This window comes from Limanda limanda, chromosome 1 (assembly GCF_963576545.1).
Source record: "Limanda limanda chromosome 1, fLimLim1.1, whole genome shotgun sequence".
In the NCBI taxonomy this organism is placed as follows: Eukaryota; Metazoa; Chordata; class Actinopteri; order Pleuronectiformes; family Pleuronectidae; genus Limanda; species Limanda limanda.
The window spans coordinates 12,762,593-12,783,752 of record NC_083636.1 but is presented as its reverse complement, the minus strand read 5'-3'; the positions used below and the strand labels follow the sequence as shown (position 1 = coordinate 12,783,752).

The window sequence follows — 21,160 nt, the reverse complement described above, 5'->3', positions numbered from 1 at the left end:
CTTATCTCAGATAATTTTGTTTTATCTTAAATTAGCTTATCTTGGCTTGTTTTGTCTTATCTCAGCTTATTTTATCCAATCTTATCTTAAATTGCTTGAAATCACTTAAAGTTAGCATGTAGCATAGCAGCACAGGCTCAGCAGTGGATGGCTGTTATGGTAAATCTGGCTTCGGGGAATGTTCAAATTGAAATTCCAACTCCCCAGTATAAATGGAATGTCCCATCATAAGGGCCACCACTTCAGCACTGTCCCCTAGGAGATGACGTTTTTTTCTGTGCTCTCGGAACAAAGGTTGAACTTGTTTTAAAATCACATAGTTTTCAATTTCTTATAAAAACTGCTCTAGTGGGGAGTCGTTTGTTGTAAAATGCGTAACGTAAAAGGCAAGAAAAAGCTCTTCCAGCTTTAGAAAGACATATGAAATACATAGTTCCCCAGATGTTGCATTGAGTTACAGGAGCTAAAGTGGAACAGACGCAACAGATGCTGGCCATTTCGGCAAAATATGTCAAAAACAAGTTTTATACTTTATACAAAAATAATACAAGATATAAATTGTCCTGCGCAAAAAGAAAGTCGATTCCAAATTTCACTTTCACAGTTTGCAGCCTGAAAATGCATCATTCTCGCCCATGCACCTCCATCCTCGCCGCACAGTCTTTTTAATTCTCTCCAGTGTACAAATTTATGGACGAGGCCGTCGTGTGCTGAGCAGCACATTACGATGCAGATCACATAAGTAGCGAAGATTAATGTCACTGTCCAGGCCCGCAAAGACAAACACTCTCTTTTCTGGATATTCTCTCATCCTCCCTCTGATCAATTACCACCACCTCTGAGATCCAGGGTATAAATGCGGCTGCTGCTGCTGTCTGTATGTGTTCATGCAGTTCCGATGTCTTAACACATTAAAAGCATCTCTGAAGTTGGGTTTTATGTTGTTATAAAGATTTAAAATCTGACTTATATGACTGTTTTCCTCTCGTGGCTGATCAGGGTCCAATAAACAGACATGTTTTCGTGATTTATGTTGTGAGCAGGAAGCTCTTTAGGGAGCTTGTAATTGCACTGTGGGTCGGCCTGATGCAACCGCAGAGATCAGACAGGACTCACAGCGTCGTGCACCGGTGTGTGTGGGAGACAAATTGCCAAACTGACAGCAGGGGCAGGAGAGAGAGCGTGTGTACCACGAGGAAGCTAGAAGAGTGAGCAGAGGAAAACGTGCGCCGATTCATCTCCTCAGCCGGAGCCAGGCAGGTACAGAGGTATGGCAGCCTTACAAGGTCAATATTTTTACTTTGGCTCGTGCGCTCTAATTAAATTACAGGCACACTGCCCCAGAAGACCGACACAGAGAGACAGATATAAGCCCTTACAAACAGGCCACCAGCTCCGCCTCCACAGGTCTGAAAGCCAAACAACTCGATATGTTGGCATGTTCAGACCTTGTAACACGAATGATTTAAAGTAGGTTCAATGTGTTCCAGGAGATTGCAGGTGTAGTGAGACAAAGCAGACCATGGGTCCATATCTGCAAATCTACACCTAACTACAAGCGCAAAGATCCATTCCCGACCGGAACTGTTACCTCTATGAACATCACAGCTCTTGTGCCCCTGTAGCTTTCAATCTGTCCCTCCACTACAACGTGCCCATCTTGTGGCTATAACACGTTAAAACTTTTTGTCACATTTTAAAAACAGCAAAGTCACTGAGAACATATTCACAACTGACTATTTGTGGTCAGCTGCCTTGGCTAGTTATGTGTCTAGTGACTAGTTATCTGAGTAAGTGAAGGGGTCAAAGGTGGGGTCGTACAGGTGATAAAATAAACCGCACAATCATTTTAATTTCTGATTGAGCCTGAGAAAAAAATACAAACATTCACTCTCACTCGCCAACGCAATGTGTGTTTTGCAGGTTACTCGTCAGATAACCCAAGGATCCCCGATCCGATGCAAGTTATAAGCTTTTTGTGCATTCGCAGGTCCCATGAAGGTGTAACATTTAGCATTTTCACATGAGAAGTTAATATGTAGAGCTGATTGTAAAACTGTATTGATTGGTTTAAAATTGATAAAACCCACAACTTGTGAACCAGAGGTTGGCGTTTACATACATTTTTGCTGATAGGAAGTAACTTGTGCGGGTAATCCGACACCGTTGATGATAAATTCTCACATTGTGCAAATCGAAATAGATCAAATGAACCAGGAAACTTCACAAAGCCTGAAACAGAGAACAGCTTCTAAAGTGTGATGTGGAAAACACTGGTCTCGTGCCTGTGATGGCTCTTTCTTTTCCTGGTCTGCCCTTGACCAACAAGTGCTGCACGCTACAAACAGTAATAGTGTGTGCACGTCAACACCAGTTTGTCTCCGGAGGAAATATGGAGCTGCAGACACGAGCTGCTGATGAGCCTGACTGGTGTAAAATAGGCTCATTTGTTTATAGCAGGGCCTGAGGGGGGGCGACAAGACGCACTGACAATCCGTCAGCCGGGGAGTCACTGATGAATGGAGCCGTGTCGCACATCCACTGCTGGAATGATTCAGATCTGGGGGCGAGGATCAGTTTGCATTTTGATTTGAGGACAATTGTGCCATTAAGGACAAGTCCCGGAGTGACGCTTTAAAGGGGAGGGGGGGGGGGGGGGGGCACTCAAAACAGGTCAGTTGTTTTAGACAGGGTACAAGGGGTGCTGTTTTAAATAATCCTTCTGGTGTTTTGACCAAAATATGTTACAGACATTTCATTAAGACCACAAGGAACCATATCAACTTGTGGTAAAATGGGCATAATATGTCCCCTTTAAGAGAAGGAGGGGGATGGGGGGGGGCATCCAGAGGAAACAGGACAGCTGCCCTGCTATTGGCCGAGCGCACCAGGAAGTCCAGCCCGCTGTCATCTGACTCTTTTACGCATGCGCCCCAGCTTCCTCTGCACCGTCAACACAGCAACAGCGGAAAAAGTTCCACCATGGACCCCGGACTCCGGCTCCCACACACCGCAGCGGTCCTCTGTCTCCTCGTCCTCCTCGCCCTAGTTCCCCCGGCGGAGGCCTACGACGCGGGCGACGCGCTGGCCCTGCTCCTGGGCAGCGTGCTGGCCGGGGTGGGCTGCTGCGCCGGCCTGGGCTGGTACGCGCGGAGGCGGAACGGCCAGCTGTGACGGAGCCCGGTCCCGTTACCATCCAGCCTCCCCCCCTCCCTCCCCGGGTAGATCTCCCACCCTGGACCCCTCCGGCACAAGGTGTGTGTCCGAGCGGATGATAACAAAACGTGCCTTAGTGGGATCAATGCGTCGAGCTGGAGGGGAGACCCCGTGGATGGAGGAGGAAGAGGAAGAGGAGAGAAACATCCAGGAAGTCCCAAACCAGGAACTACTTCTTCTTCTCGTCTTGCACTGCTGCTATACGGCCCTTAAAACACTGATGCCTTCTATATGACAAGAAAAAGACTGCTGCAGTCACTATATATCCCCCTGAGGATGCTTTGATACACACATGAAGTGACCACTGTGATCTCCTGATGTGTGTGTGTGTGTGTGTGTTTGCTGTGTTCAACACAACATTGTCAGTGTTTGAAGCACAACATCACACGTGTTGTTAAATGACAGCAGTAGTGGAGTTGCTGTTGCTTTTTTTGTGCTCGTGAAACTTTTTTTTCGTGAAGAATAAACAGATATATCTGATATATGAATGATTTGCAGATTAATTCCTTTCAGAAGATCCCGGTGAAAAGAGTTTGAAGCCTTGAACAAAGTAGACCAGTCACAAGATGAATTGTGAATTTGATTTGATAATGAGCAAAAAAATATTGAAAAACAACCATTTTTAAAGGTAGACTATGAACATAGCTAGTTTAAGAGTGAAGATACTATGCATTCCATAATGTGAACAATCCCAACCACTTCCAGCCTCTCCTTGAATGTCACCTTGTTCTGATTTCCCTCCTTTAGACTCTTTTCCTCGTCTCTAAAAAGCAGCAGCATGGTTACTGTGCTAAACGCAATGTTACTCTGAACCATCCAATGGTAGCTTCAGGTTTGTGGTAAACATTTCCATGGTAACAGCTCCACCAATCAGAGACGTCACTATCACACCTGAGGATTGTGGATAGTGAAGTTTTTCCTCCTTGACATCACAAATATAAGTGTGCAATTGATATTCAGACTTGTAGCTACTGCAGCAGCAGCATCTAACATTGTTTCACAATCTTGTATGTTGTGGTAAGTCTACATTGGATGGCTAAAATATTATGGCTGATAATCAAAATCTCTTGAAAACTTATGGGATTTCAACTTAATATCAAGAAAATATCAAGTATTCCTATATGTTCTGCAGAATAAAAAAAACTACAAATGTGACTGCTGTTAATGTTGTTGCTGCTTTATCATCCAGTGGTTCTGTTAAGTAAGCAGAACGATGTCAGATAAACTGGAGTGAAACCTGCTATATTTAATTAAAGTGGAAGTATGTGGCATTTAATGTTGCACTCTAAGTAAACCACTCAAGTAAACCATAAACACTGTATCTCAAATCCAGTACTTGAGTTAATATATTTGGTTACTTTTGAGTAATAGAAATATAATAGACTTTACTTTTTCATTTTATATCACAGAATACTTTATCTCGAAATGTTACTTAAGTCCAGTCAACTGTTGAAGTACATCTCCTGAGTTACTTTGAGTGTCAACCGAAGTATTATTTGTATTTTGTATAATTTTATAATGTATTATATATATATTTTTAAACACTCAATTTGAATAACCATATTGGAAAATATGCAAACATCTAAATAGCATGACCCTCTCAGCATCAATGTCTTTTAATCATAAAACATAGAGATCTCCCCAGTCACAGCACATTCCTCTACATGTATGGTTATAATTAATTCATGTCTCATAAGGTAGATACAAAGCTATCCCCTGCTCATGCTGTGTTTTATGTATGTGTGCAGCATGTAGGTGTGTGTGCGTGTGTGTACATGGGGTTGTATGAATCGCTGTTCACTTGTTACACCGCTTGTGACATCATGGCCCCTCCATACATGGCTGAGAAATCAAATCCTATGAATTTATCATGGCGCCCGGGCAGAACGAACAACAGTGCACAAAGTGCTCGTCAATTATGTATATACAGTTAGAGGGAGGGGAAGTTGTTCTGGCTTCAGGTGAACTGTGCTGCCTAATTTTACCCTTTTCACATTACCATTATTATTGTTTTTGTTGTTATTGTTATTGTTATTTGCGAAGGGATAACACAAAGAAATTTCTCTGACATTTAATTGGTAATTGACTGATATGTGAAACCTAAAAGATCAGGCAGACAGTAAAGTCCTCCATTCTTCTGTAACTGATACAAGTAATCCATTACACGACACATTACCAGAGTAAACGTAAGTACTTGCAACGCGTAACCATCCCAATTGAACAGATGCTACCATTAAAAAGAGAGAGAGAGAAGGAGAGAGAGAGGGGGGGGGCGAGAGCGAAAGACAGAGACAGAGAGAGAAAGAAAGAGAGAGAGAGAGAGAGAGAGAGAGAGAGAGAGAGAGAGAGAGAGAGAGCTGCTGCTGCAACAAGAGACGAGACGCTTCTTGGATCACAAATAGGAGGATGCGGGGCGCATGCGCACTGGGCTCCGTTTACTGTAGGATATTCACCGTGCAGGAAAAAAGGGGGCAGGCAACAAAGCAGGCTTTTTTTTTACAAAACGGCTAAAAAACACGGGACCGGTGCAACGTGAATTCCTCCTATAGGAGGGACACGATAGGATTATCAACAGGTAGGATTTGAATCGATCTGGTGATCGGCTGTGTCTCCATCCTCCCTCTCTCCATCCCTCGCTTTCTCTCGCCTCTTTTTTTCCTTCTTATTTTTTTTACCGGCCTTGTTTCGTGCGGTGGCGGCTGCGTCTCCATCCCTGGGTGAATTCAGACAAATAGCGGGCACATCATGGGGATTACTGTCATGATTCTAGTCTAATGGACGCGCGGAGCCGCTGCGCCGTTGTGCTTCATCCACCCGACCGGGGCGCAAGGACGATGGTTATACCCTGCTGTGTTTTTTCACTGGGATCCATCGGATTCAGACGCGCGTAAAAAAAGCACGACTGACAATCGGAGGAGGCATTAAAACGCGTAAGTAGACACCCCACTGCCAGGCATTGAGATGTAGCCTTTATTTTAAATTAACTAGACAATAAAAAAATGGGTATTGCTTAGGATGTTCTGCAATCTTGCTACCAGCAGGGTTGTTGTATTCACTTCTCCCATCCATTTCTATCCATCCTCGTGATCACAAGTACATTTATGTGGAAATGCGCTTCACAGGTTCAGTATATTCTCTTATTAGCCTTAATTCTGCCTGATTATGATGTAAAAAAAGACTAAAAATGGTGCCTTGCTCATCTAACGCCCCTGTAATGAGAGCACAGCTCATCAACGTTAATCCAGTTAACCTTTAATCAGACAAAAACACGGATGCTCTGTGTTATGCATGCTCCCTCCGTAGATTTTTCCACAAAGCATAGAGACAGGGGCGAGTTTAATTCAAGGCATCCGCTGCTTCCTCTGTTCTGCAGGGTGTAGGGTGTGAACAGGAGGATTTGTCCCCCCCTCTTAATGTGGAAAAAACGTCCCAAAAAATGTCCAGTCCAAGCCCTTGTTTTTTGGGTTATGGTTAGTTTCTCCCTTTCCGACATGTCAGGGTAGACACGGGTCTTTTGTGACCCAATGGAGGCTGGATTGTGCCTTTTCTCTTCTCCTCCTTACCCCGGTGATTTTCCCTCAAGAATCCAGACGTAAATCAAATGATTTTCACGGATTAATGGTTTTGGTCTAATCAGGCTCCATCACTTGTCTGTCTGTGTCGCTTTCTGTGAGGCGCTGTGCCACTCCAAATGTGAAAATGTTGTGAAGATAAATAAATAAATGGCAGGGAAGCAGAGGGAGGCTGTGACTTATCTCTAGAATGTGTGCAAGTGCAGTTGAAAACAATGCAGCTGTTGTGTAAGACCGAACGCTGATGGGTGGATGATATTTTTCAGTTTTTTTTTTTTTTTTTTAGGTGTGATGAGACAAAGGAACAAAGGATGCCTTAGGGGAGAGGTTGCCTATATGCCTGGAAACCTCTTCAAAGCACATCGCCAAATGGATCTAACGCCTCCCCCCGCCACCTCTAGATCATGATACTTGGCTGAAGCTATTCCGCTATCTTTATGATCCCTCCTCCATCTATGGCGAACTATAGTCATGCAGGGGACCACACCATCTTGCAGAATGTCTCTCCTCTCGCCACGTTCCTCAAATTGACCTCCCTGGGTTTCATCATCGGCGTCGGCGTGGTCGGAAACCTCCTGATCTCCATCCTGCTGGTCAAAGACAAGAGCCTGCACCGGGCACCCTACTATTTCCTGCTGGACCTGTGCGCCTCCGACATCCTGCGCTCCGCCATCTGCTTCCCCTTCGTCTTCACTTCGGTCAAGAATGGGTCGACCTGGACGTACGGCACGCTGACTTGCAAAGTGATCGCCTTCCTGGGTGTCCTCTCCTGTTTCCACACGGCGTTCATGCTGTTTTGCGTCAGCGTCACCCGCTACCTGGCCATCGCTCATCACCGTTTCTACACCAAGAGGCTGACCTTCTGGACCTGCCTCGCCGTCATCTGCATGGTGTGGACGTTGTCGGTGGCTATGGCGTTCCCGCCAGTGCTAGATGTAGGGACGTACTCGTTTATCCGGGAGGAGGACCAGTGCACATTCCAGCACCGCTCCTTCAGGGCGAACGATTCGCTGGGCTTCATGCTCCTGCTGGCCCTCATCCTCCTGGCCACACAGCTGGTTTACCTCAAGCTCATCTTTTTCGTCCACGACCGCCGAAAGATGAAGCCTGTCCAGTTCGTGCCTGCCGTCAGCCAGAACTGGACCTTCCACGGGCCGGGGGCCAGCGGGCAGGCGGCGGCAAACTGGCTGGCTGGATTTGGCCGAGGCCCCACCCCGCCTACTTTGCTGGGCATCCGGCAGAACAGCAACGCAGCGGGCCGCAGGCGTCTGCTGGTGCTGGATGAGTTCAAAACGGAGAAGAGGATTAGTAGGATGTTCTACATCATGACGTTTTTCTTCCTGGCTCTGTGGGGGCCCTATCTGGTCGCCTGCTACTGGCGGGTGTTTGCACGGGGCCCCGTGGTCCCTGGGGGCTACCTGACGGCAGCCGTGTGGATGAGCTTTGCCCAGGCGGGGGTCAACCCTTTCATCTGCATCTTCTCCAACAGGGAGCTCCGGCGCTGCTTCAGCACCACACTCCTCTACTGCAGAAAATCCAGGTTACCAAGGGAACCCTACTGCGTTATATGAAGGTTTTTGCTGTGGCTTTTTTCTCATCTATGTCTCTATTTCCCTGATTGATCTTGATGTGGGCTCGGTCCCACTGTACAGCGCACTCTCTCTTTCTATCTCTCTTCTCTTCATCCTCCAGTTTTCTCCTCGCGTTCCTCCTTCTTCAAACCCCTTTTTTCAGAGGTGGAAGGTGGACGACCAATCACGAGGCTCCGCTGGGGGTGATTGAGTGTGAAATGTATCAAACATGGAGGCTGAAGGGAATGGGAAATGCGCAGGAGGTCTCTCTGGATCCCCCTCCTGTGTTTATGTTCTAGTAAACAGACGTTGTTGGAAGGCCATGCCAATGCAGAGAAGCAAAAAGCTCAAAAAAATGAAAAGAAAAGATTTGACCAGAACAATGAAAACTAAACCTCTTTCTTTGGATAATTTCAAGATCTGTTATTCTGAGAGGTGTAAAAATTAAAAGAAAAGAAGAAAAAAAACACGACAAAACAAAGAAATGATACCTCTCAAGGAATCACTGGAAATGTTTTACATTTTTAAGAGTTGCACTAAAGAGAAGATGTAAAGAAGCTTTTTTTTGGTTAACAGTTGACGGCTGCGTTTGCAAGGACAACTTTTTTCCCTTTTTTTTGGGGGGGTTGGGGGGGGCAGGGGGGTTCCCCGAAAATAAACAATGAATGCTTTAATTTGCAACAGACTACACAATCGCTGTAAGTAAAGCAAAACTTAGAGACTGTTGGATTACACCATCACAAGAGGATAAAAATGGTTTTAATGTAAGTGATGATCTTTTTATTTCCATTTCCTGGGGGCGGTGTGTGGGAGGGGGGGCTTAATGATGGGGTATGGGGGCAGTTCGGGGGGGGGTTTACAATGTGCGGTTTTGAAGTCGCAACTTAAAAGCTAGAAATGATTTTTCTTGTAGTTTTACGATCCATATGTCCCTATAGTGTCCGGCATTGTTATTTTCTTATCACCTTTGACATAAGAAAAAAGAGGAAGAAAATGAAAAAAATGAAAAAAAAGATGAAATGATGTTTGGATTTTGGAAAAATAAATTGCTTTTAATAACGACCTTGTGCTTAAAAAAAAGACTTTGAAGAAGTAGTTAAATGTTTCATCATATCCATGTACCTAAACACTATCATATTGTTACAGTATTGCTGATGCCACTCCGGGTGTTCTTGCCTTAATGGTTATGATATTGTCATGTTTCTTGATTGTTGGGTTTATTTTTTCATTCATACCTAAAGATTTTTTTTTAATTTCAAGATGCAAAAGGGAGGTTTATTTCCTTTCTTTTTTCACATCAACGTGAAAGTGCATGTCCAATTTTTTTAAAAAGCTGGTACACTCCCATGAGCATCACAGGCCATAACACTGAGCAGCCCATTTTTATTCTGCAGAGGTTTGCTACACCCCACAGAGTGCTCAGAGCACAGGGACTGTGTGTGTGTGTGTGTGTGTGTGAGTGCGTGTGTGCGTGTGTGTGTGCGTGCTGTGTGGATCAGACAACAGTCACTTCAAGACCAGAGCCTTAGTATGAAATCTTGCACAATTTGTAAAAAACTGTAAAAAAACAAAAAAAAGGACAAAAAAAAGACATTTAAGGCACACCGTCTTGTTTCTACTTTCCCTACATTTGCTCTCTACTGATTGTTTTCGATTTTTTCTCTCTTGTGGCCATTTTAATATTTATTATGTATTCTTTTTTGTATATTATAAATAGATTGTGTGTAAGTATGTGAGTCTTTTCCTTTTTTTTTTTGAAGTCCCGAATGTGAGTATAGTTTCGGTTTAGGATTGCATTTGCTGAAAGTTAACTGTGTAATCTGTTGCTTTTTTTGAAAATAAAAGAGTTTCCATTTTGCAAAATTTTGTTTTGTTTCTAACTAAAATCCCCTCTCATTCGGTGGAAACCTCACTGTAATGACAGGGCAGCTGGAAAACATCTGCAAAAGCCCCCTAGTGTTTTGAAATGGCGCTTGGTCAGGTGATGGATTGTCTTCACTCCCCCTACAGGTCAAAGGTTAAATCTTTTATCTCTTAAATGTGGTTTTCTGTTTACCAACACATTGTTTAATTATAATGTGACATGGTTCATATGTTGTATGTAAATGAGTAATGCTGGTTGTTTCTACAAGGATTTTATGTAATTTCTGTTCATGCCAACAGTGTTTTTATATTCCGAAATGATAAGGTTTTCATACATGTCTCTTTTGAGTCCTCGGGAAAACTATATGCAAAACCATGTGATTGAATGTGAAGCGAGTTCGACATTTAATGGGAATAATCTGTCCCTGGGCACATTAACAGTTGGTTCTGCGTTAAAGAGGAATACCACTGACTTTCAGATGTAATATATGCGACTCCCTTATGGAATAATGGCAAACCACTCTGGATTAATGAACACCTTCACACTCAGCCCCGTGGCCACCAATGACACAGCGGTTTGTCCTATTCTCTCCTTTTTTATAAGGTCACTTTGATGTGAGGCTGCATTGGAAATGAAATTGAGGAGCGAGACGTACTGAAATATTGGAAAAAATATATAAAAGTGCATTTTGCAAGAAGTTTGACACCTCAAAAGTGTCAGAAAGATATCAATGTAACCAAAGGTAGAATATTAGAATGTAATTTAACCAAAAAGTAGAGCCACCGTTTTTTTTAAGGTAACAATTCAATACTTGTTTTTGAAAATAATCAGTGGAACCACCGAGGAGGCCATGTTTTCATCTGCATTTGTGTTTGTTTGTGCAGAGGATTAAACAAAAAACACTGGAAGGATTACAAAGAAATTTGTTGGCAGGATGCAGTATGTGTGAGAGAAGATGCCGTTAAGTTTTGGTGTAAACTTTCCTTAACATTGCGTTATAGCTTTTTTCCCATTTTAATTGATTTCTCAGAGAATAATTCATGGATCATGATGAATCTGCACCAAATTGCACAACCTCATAAATATCAGTCCCTTAAACATTTCAACAGGATCCATGAAATCATAGAAGGTTGAAAAGCACTCTTATCTTGATCCTGGATCCACCTTCTGATCCAGATTCACACCAAAACCTAATGCTTTATTCCCTGACTCATATTGCATCCTTCCACCAAGTTTGCATAATCCTGCTGACAGACACACAATTTTTGATGACAACATAACCACCCAGTGATTGTTATTCTTAAATTGAGTGGTCTTTCTCTGTAAAAGTCTGTACTTGCAGAATGTTGGTAATGTTTAAGTTCCATTATTTTACGATCCCTCAAACATTGCAGCTTTTTCTTTGCTTCTGACCAAAAAAACCAATGAGTTCCACTCTCCAATTTTGCCTCCAGAAACCATTCAGTTAAGTAATGACCTCATCCTCGGTGTCTGAAAACACTAAAATTGAGGCTGGGAATGGTTTGTAAACACTCCAGGTAATTGCACGCTGGGCTGCAGGTATACTGCTGATGAGAAACCTCTATTAGGGATCCATTCTCATTACAAGACCGGCAATTACGGGTTTATTTTGGAAACTGATGATTCCAATTTTGGCCCAGAAAAGCTCTGGCTGCTGCAGCAAAGGCATTTATTGAAATTTAAGGTAACAGCTGAAATACTGGAAGCTCTCTGGTGGCGTTTGATGCTCATTTCAGATTTTTTGCCTTTTTCTGCATTATGCTGTGAAGCCTTTTATTTCTAGATATATCACAAGTAAGTCTGTTTATGTCCATGAAACGAGACTCGACATCTTTGTGGGATTGAATCTTTAAACTCGAGGCTGAAACTGTGCTACTTGGGCAGGAGTGAGCGTCTCACTTATGTATATTTTAGCTCTATTCAGCACATGCAGATCACAAACAGTGTCACTTTTGAGCACTGGCCCATTTTCCGAGCTTCCCAGTAATTCTGTCTTCTCAACACATCTGAGAGGAGATGACATGCAGAGGTGGTCGGCTTCAAAGCAGTTTTATCCCGGTTTCCCCCCCACCTCTCTGTGAGGCGCCGTCTCTCCAGAGGAACATCGAGAAACATATTGTTCCTAATCAAAGCAATTAGGACGCCGTAGTCGACTGTACAGCCTGATGAGGGTTGGATCTTTGTGCTCTTGTGTTTAGATCACGGAATAATAGAAAACGGGTCTTTTTTCATTTCAGAGAAAGCTCTGCTGGGGAAACTTTTCATTTAGAGATCAGAAGATATTGCTGTTGGATTTTGGCTACCGATGAATAACACTACCAATCTCTAATTCCTCGTATCTCAGCGGACTTGCACATATAATCTCTGCTTTTTATCGGGCTGCCAGTGGGCTCGCAAAAGAAAGCATCTCACCCTTGACCTGATTTGATGTCTGTAATTTGAGTAAATACCATCTGTTGACGCAAAAACATGGGCTTCTTTTTGTTGTTGAAAAAAAAGTAAAAGGGGGGAGCTCATCTAATGTGAGCCTGTCTGCACTCTTAGGCATTTTCTATTTGTATAATGTACGCCCAACCTTAATTAAAGTGCAGTAAAGGGTCGGTGCCGAGAAGCACTCAAATATGGAAAGCTGCCGTGAATGGAATGGGGTGGCCGACTCAATCTTCTGACAAGCTACTCAGGAGAAAAGGAAGAATTGCTTTCGGAGTTGGCATCGGCTCTGCTCTGCATTTTCGTTTCATTGTGTTAGCACTTGAGAATGGAGCTGGAAATATAATGGTTCAATATGCTTTGTGCGGCTCCTCCCATGCTTTCATCCTGTTATGTGAAATGTTTTACAGTAAGAATACAGTTTGTGTGTTAATTTGTCTTTTCTTTTGCAAAAGTGTGTTTACTTTGTGGCTGCAGGTTTTCATGCATTTACGTTATTTTGCTGCTTGGACAGATCTCCTGGGCTCCAGCTTCAGCTCCTCTGCTCACGCTCAGGCAGCTTTACTCTCAGATTCATCATCTGCTCTTAAAATTTGTCTTTCTTCTTTCTTTGGTGCAACATTTCCCAAAAAATAGATTTGCAGGTGTAGGGTTTACAAATGACAACCTTGTTGTGTGTAAATAAAGAAGTGGAGAACTTGAACATGGTTAAAAGTAAACCCTTAGGAGTCCTTCAGGCTATTAACATATATTTTCCAATGTCTCGATAGAGAACTTTGACCAACTTGTATAGACTTTTTTCAAGCCTCATAGGAGAAGAGCTGAAGCACGGGCTGTTTGAGTTTGAGCGCAGGGCTTTGGGGTAAAACATTGCAAAATCTGAACATGTAATCAATAAGTCCTGCTCTCAAACTCAAACAGCCCGTGCTTCAGCTCTTCTCCTATGAGGCTTGAAAAAAGTCTATACAAGTTGGTCAAAGTTCTCTATCGAGACATTGGAAAATATATGTTAATAGCCTGAAGGACTCCTAAGGGTTTACTTTTAACCATGTTCAAGTTCTCCACTTCTTTATTTACACACAACAAGGTTGTCATTTGTAAACCCTACACCTGCAAATCTATTTTTTGTAAACTGAAAAAGCACTGAATAAAGTTTGGAAAAAAACACAAACACACACACCATCAGAACAGTGCGTGAAGCCAAACAGGGCTCTGCTGTGGACAGGATGGTCATCTAAGTGAGGAGCTGCGGTAGTTCTCCCTCTAATGGCTGCTCAGCCTAATGGTTGATGTGCCGCTGCAAATTGGTGATGGTCAAATGAATGATAACACGAGGGATCGCTGTGTGACTGCATGTGTAGGTGTTGCCAAATAGCTCCCTATTATAGTTATTTTTTTCCTGTCCTGCTCCCTCTCCAATCACAATCCATTGTTTTGACTGTGAATAAATCGCCTGTCAAACAAAACATCTGGGACAAAGCGAGCAAATGGTTGAACAAAAGAAAAGTGTCTCTATGAAAGGGATCTGTAATTTGGACGGATGCATGAAATCAGCCCCTCTCCCGCTCGCGTAAATGAAATCTGAATCGAGAAATGTGCAGGAAAAAAACAATATGTTATCTGACAAGTACCCGAGATAAAGACTAATTAGATGACATGAGGTAAAGATGCAGGGTGGGGGAGGGAGTCCAATAAAAACACAGCATAATCATGATTTCTGCTCGTCGGGGATGCGGGGGCGGACGGGGGGGCAGGGGGTGCTGTGGCGTTTATATTGTCAGACAAGCTATTACACCAATGAAGCATCGCAAGTGGACGTCTTCCTTTACTGCAACTCTTCAACACCGTCCTCCCGACTCCTGCAGCCCATCATGCTAATGCCTTATATAAAGAATATCCCCTGCTTTAAATATTAACTGCTTTAATTGCAGACGGAGCTTCAAAAGACTCCGTCCTACATATTTTAACAGTATTTCTTTCTCTCCTCTTCTCTTGTAATGTGGGATCTGGGTGGATGGGTAATTTCTCAGAAAAATCTGGGTGGAGCAAATTTTTTGAGAAGGTCTTGTGATGTCATGTTTGCTTGGAGGTATATCTGGGCTGTGCTGAGGCTTCGTCACATGTTCTGTACATGAAGCTACAGCCGTCAGCTCATGTGTCTGTATATGATGGGGATGTGTTGTGTTTGCAGAATTGGTAGATTTTGCTAAATGAACTTGTGAGGCCATGGTTACACATATGCAAATCTTAAGCTAATATCGCGGGTCAAAGTCCACGAAAGTTGAACCCAACAAAAAGCCAATCAGCGAAGATATGATGTGAACAGGAGACAGAGGTTCCCAACTGCGTCATTCGGGTATTACGGAGATATTTTGAAATACCAAGGTTGTGTGGACAGACGTTGAAAGGAATGATCCGCTTGTGTTATGCTCTGCTATCTGTACAGGTGCATTATGCACATTGGGTTGTGACTGAGCTGTTCATGGGGATGTAAATGATATTGGGCTCTGAACGGAGCAGGAGCTGCTGCTGCAGGCTCTTCAGCGTACAGGTCAGGATGTAAACTCACATAGGTTCTGCTTCTTTACGGCTAAATCCTCGAGGCTGCACTGGAAGTCAAGAGTAAACACGTCCCCCCTTTTCCGCTTATACTCAGGATGAGTGATGGAGCCGCGGATAGATCACGACCGGTGGGTTAGCACTTAAGCGCATGTACACCAAAGTTGGAATATAGGAAGGGGGGAGTACTGGTCGGGAGTAATCCTCCGACGAGGATTACCCACGTCTTTCATGCGAGATTAAAGGGTCCCGTGATACCGTTGCCGTCCGAGAGCCTGATTGCGAATCAATGATGCTGATGACAAATTATCTGCGTCGTCGTCTCTGCTGCTGTTGTGTGTTGCTGGGTGATGAACGTGTAGTAGAGGGAGATTCTTCCACAGCCACTCCAGATGTGAGGGGGCTGACCAATCAGGAGCCCATCGGTCTTACACTGTCTGTGTTGCTGTGCGAGTGTGTAGAGATAATCATCTTACACACACACACACACACACACACACACACACACACACACACACACACACACACACACACACACACACACACATAGACACGTGTATAGTCGGCAGAGAGGAAAAGCAATAATTGGGTCACATGAAAATTGAATCGAGCGTTTTGGTAGCCGTCGGTGGTGAAATGCTTCCCAGCCAATCGAGAGCCTCGTCCTTTCCTCCCGCTCGAATTAGATCGAGCTTCTTTGGGGAAAACCGACAAAACTAGCAGGCTTTTCCCAACAAACTGAAATATTCACAAGCTGCTGTGTGGCTTACAGGGGGTTTGCAGAGTATTATGATTCACAAGGAGGAGGATGAGACTGCCGTGTTGTCATGGCGCGGCGTGTGCGGAGAGGGCAATCTGTCACGACGCAAAAGCCAAACATGTACGTTACGCTGCCTGTTAACATCATCCGACCAACTGCTTACATCCACTCCCAGCGGGGCACACCTGCCCCCAGAGGAGCAGAGGAAATCAATATTAAAGAGACAGAGGCTGAATGTATTATGGATAAATGTGCATTCATCTTCCCTTTACAGCTTGGATCATTTCATTTTTCTCCGCTTGTAATGACGTTGCGCAGAGAACGGCGTCATTATTTATTTATTTATCTGCATTTTCTTGTGCATCATTGCAGTTGGGGAGAGTGTTTAGAGGTGTTTATACAGGCCATTTGTTCCCACTAATTCTGCATGTTTTTGCGATGAATCCAAGGGCTTTTGGAAGAGAGAGGGGGAGAGAGGGGGAGGAACAGGGGAGGGAGTTAATCCACTCGTCTCCTTGTGTTCCAGCCTGTTCAGCACATTCTCTACCTCTCTCTCTCTTCCTCCCCGTCCCCTCTCCCTCTCCCCTTTATTTTTGGAAACATCTCATTCTCGTGAGTCAGGCCCGTCACACTCACAAAGGCTCAGACGAGTGAGCGCTCGCCGCCTCCTCCTCCTCCATCCTCCTCCTGATATCAGAACAGAGAAGGAGGAAAACACTACTCTTCATCTCTCCCTCGCAGACAGAGATGGAGAGTAGGCGAATTAATGCCGTTTGAATCTTTAATTCAGGATAGTTATGAAGTCGACAGATGAGGGATGGGTGTGTTTGTGGCCGCCGGTGTTATAGCCGGCTGCAAAAAAAGGGGCTTTGCGACGATGACAGGCGGCAATTTCTAACCCGAGACAGCAAATGTTTTAAACTTGCCATATTTGTGCAGCGTTTGTGGAAGCGAAATCGATGTGATGATACAACCACATTTCGGGCATCCATCTTAATTTGTCGGACGGCACTGACGGCAGCGCTGACTGATGATACCTGAGATGACTGATAGGGGTGTCACCTGCGGTTTTCTTCTCCATTTGTTGTTTTGTCTGCACTTCATATATATTATATATATATATATATATATATGTGTGTATGGTAGAAAAGTCTGAGACCACTTTCTTATTCAAGATAAGTGGCAGTGGCAGCAAATGGACAAGCTAATTATCGTATTCGTGTTTTTCTGTAAATATACCTGTTCACCTCAAGGAAAGTCAGGCAAACTAAGTTGCTTCTTAAACAACAAATTATACATCAGATCATAGACTGTATATAAATACGGACGACGTGTCTTCACTTCCTCCCACTAACCAGAAATGAAGCCAAATATCCCAAGATTCATTGCGCTGCTGTAACGAACCGTTTGTTTTAAGAAAAGTCCTGTCCGACTTCAACTCTGCTGCGAGGCAATAATCATTGCGGCCTTTGCGGTCTGTGCAGCCCAGGAAGATTGCCTCCTTCGAAGGATGCAGCCCCTGAAGTGAGGAAGGCATATCCCATCATCTAAAATGGAGGAGGCGGGTATGTGACCTATACTGCAGCCAGCGGACAGGTGGCGATCTTCACCTTTGGGAAGATGTCATGTCATGGATGTTTATATACAATCGAGACAAAAACAAATGTGTCATTGGACTCTGAATACAGGATTACATGGTATGACGTTTTTTGCTTGTTTGTGTTACGTTTAATCCATAGAAGAGAATATTTGACTCAGACAGTGTTTCTGTTGTCTGTTGCGTGCGAGACCAGAATGATTCATCTTTCATTCTCTGCTGAATTTAGGCATAACCTGCTGTGACCAATCAAACATTTTCTGTACATGCACAAAAATAATAACAACATAAACAAAGACAGACTTTTATTGTGTCGGATAAGGATTTAATTTGGCTACAGGCATAAAGCTGGATGTAGAACCATTATGTGAAGTTCATTATTCAGCCGGTGCTTTATTGTTTGAATTGATCAAAACTCTGGTTGAACTTTCAACAGATGAACATCTGCAGGCATCATCTCTAAATCTATCAGCAGTTCTGTTACAGGGGGCTAGGTGGGGGGGGCATTTTATTGTCTCGTTCTACTGTAAACACGGCCACAACGGTGAAAAAGTAATTTTCCACCCTCTGTGTTCGAGGGATTCAATTTTCCTCCTGAAGAATTATTTGGTACATAGATATAATAACCTCCTCAGATATTGTTTGCTCTGCTGCAGAATTTATACTCTATAGTTCACAGGGTGCAGGGCGTACACGGGAAAGTTTCATTGCGCATTTACTTTTAATGTTGTTTGTGTTCAATTTGCATTATAAATCGACACTGCTATACATCATTTATCTGCTAAAATCCACATATGAACGTGTGCATTTTTTCCCCTGGCGTTGGGAGAGCAAGGAAACGGCCTTGAAACAGAAAAAGGGCCTCAAGCAAAGCAGCGGCGAGTCATCATCATTAGACATCAACAACAGCACGGCGCTGCGAGAGTTTCCCTCTGAATCACCGCGGCCGTCCCCCCGGCCTCTCGGCCCCCGGGCGTCCGCGGGGGGGAAAAAATGCTCCCAGACACACGGCAAGAGAAAAACCTGCAACCCGAATGAATCACCGGCGGTATTGGATCTGCTCCGGTAGCGTACATGACATCCGCGTGAACGGGCTTGTATTGATATCCAGCTGCTATTGATTATTCCATGCTCCGGCCTGTAACGGCTGACACACGTGAAACTGAACATACAGCACAAGGCCATATGTCGTCTCTATGTGAAATGGGTTATTCCACATTGCAGATTGCCACCTCCTTTATTTTTCCTTGCAATGTAATGCTATCATTGGATTATTATAAATATGGTGCATAATACAGTCCCTACATGCTTACAGTTTAAAATGCCCCTACGCCAGGAAGGCAGATAGGAGCTGTCATCTGTTCTGACCTTGGTTGCCCCGCGGATGAACGTCCATTCATCAACATGATTGTTAAGGTGTAGGTACAGTGAACTGCACGTCACCTCACCTGTGATTTGTTTTTATACCAGATCCATCATCCACTTGGGTTTCAGTCGTTTCCCCCGTGAACCTGTGAGATATGTCCCTGTCCACATCTTCCTCCAAACACAGGAAATAGGTCATTTTTTTGTCTTTCGTGTGCGATTTTTAGGATTTATCTTTACACAAAGACAAAAAGCTGAGAACTTTAAACTGACCAGCTGAAGAAATGGTCTTCTCTTCTTCTTTCCCCTCTTTGCTTTTTGACTCCAAGGGCGTTTTCACACCTGAAAGTCAGACTCAAGCTTAACGTCTTACATTGTTTACGTTTGATCCGGTTAGTTTTGGTTTCGTAATGTAATTTATGGAGCTCAGTACTTTTCTCTGACATAAGTGGCCTGTGTGAACATATAGTTTGACCATAACTACTTTTTGTTGAGCTTATTCTGAATAAGGCGATATTTTTATCATTTTGTTTACATGAGTTGCTAATAGAATATATTCCTCTCATATTCTTGTTTACATGTTACAGAGCATAGTCTTATTATGAATCATGGGCATCATTATGTCTACTACATAATACGTCGTATCATGTACTAGACATGTGACTACATGTATATACGACTATATGTAGTGACTATATTCAGATTATTGTAATCAGAGTATGTCGTATACATGGCAGCGTCTTATGCAGACATTTGGCTTCATAAGGTAAATAACAGAATATTGTTGCCCATGTAAACATAGTCTTTGATTGGTTTGTAGACGCACGCAAGTCTAATATCAGGGTGTTGTCAATTTGGTATTTAGTTATATTTGCTAACTTTTTTGAATAAGGTGCATAGGAAAAAAATCGTCTTTTTGTTTGAATGAAGAAAATGAATGAACTTGTTCACTTGTAATTTTGTTGCCACTGCAATATCATTATAGTTGTACTACCAGTAAAATCAACGTCCTTGTCATTCAAATGTTATATTGTCAGAGGTGGAGACTGCAAACAATTCTGCAAGATGCTTCTGCTTCTTTTCCTTCTACTATCGTTTACTGCTGTCTGCAATTGGTCCAAAAATCCCAACTATCTAAAAGAAGAATTTGACCCGAACCAGATCACATCTTTTGGTCGAACTGAATTTTGGTTTGTTGGTTTTGTTGGGAAGACTGTAGCTGAATACTCTTCTGACATGTCCTCCGTCTCCTCTCCCACTAACGTCCTGTCTGTCACATTAATCAACTTTGTGCCATGTCTGATTTACGGCCCCTGAAAGGGTTTTCTTGCCAGAATCTTCTTCCCCGCTCCCCCTTGTAAAGCAGCACTCCGCTCGTTGCCACATGAGTTAGCATAGCAACCACTTAACATTGTGGGAATGCAAATTTAAACAATCAGATTGCTGGTCTGTAATTATGCATTATATAACCCGTGTTACAGAGACGAGCATGCATGCATGGTCGGGTTTGGCACAACAGAAGCACATTATTGTGCTGGGATACAGTACATGAAGGAGCACCTCAAATGATAAACATTAAATGATGGATGGATAAACCGTAATTGACCTTTGAGTCCCTTTTTTTGGAGTATTTGTATTTCAGTGAATACACAGTTCTATTTGTGACAGGTCAGGTAAGGCTCGCATCACAACTTCACACACTCCTGCTGTTGCTTGGTGACCGAGGTGACTGATACTGTGTGTTCCATTTGGTTCCGCTGGCTGTTTGATATGTAGGGCCTCTAGTGCCTCTCTTCCCTCACAGGGGATCCACTAATGGTTGTTACTACAAAACATCACCAAAGTTAACTGCGGTAGAAGGTCTGTAAGGACTGAGGCAGAGAACTAGAGCCGGACATAAGATATGAAAACATGAGAGGAGAATACATTTTAAAAATGACTTGCTTTTGGCCCTTATTGTGAAAAGATAAACATATTATTCATGAAACACAACATTTATGTCAGTAACACTTCCAAGTAAAAGGCTCAATTTAACAAATTGTTACATACGATTCTATGCTGTACTATACTATACTATATATATTTACCATTCCATACTATATTACATTATACTATACCATATAATATACTAATATACTATGCTGTACTATACGATGGGCTATACTATCCTAAATGACTACAAATCTGGCCAGGGAAGGGAAAATG

General features: G+C 43.3%; 2 protein-coding genes across 2 annotated transcripts; both read left to right on the top strand.

The window, feature by feature from the left end:
- Positions 1-2,938: 2,938 nt before the first annotated feature.
- On the top strand, positions 2,939-3,704 carry LOC133004012 (small integral membrane protein 30-like). Its single transcript, XM_061073876.1, has one exon. The coding sequence runs from the start codon at positions 2,983-2,985 to the stop codon at positions 3,172-3,174; it is 192 nt and encodes a 63-aa protein (XP_060929859.1). The 5' UTR covers positions 2,939-2,982; the 3' UTR covers positions 3,175-3,704.
- Positions 3,705-7,225: 3,521 nt separating this feature from the next.
- gpr85 (G protein-coupled receptor 85) lies at positions 7,226-8,359 on the top strand. Its single transcript, XM_061079805.1, has one exon. It carries the CDS (start codon positions 7,226-7,228, stop codon positions 8,357-8,359), a length of 1,134 nt encoding a protein of 377 aa, XP_060935788.1.
- The last annotated feature ends 12,801 nt before the right edge of the window (positions 8,360-21,160 follow it).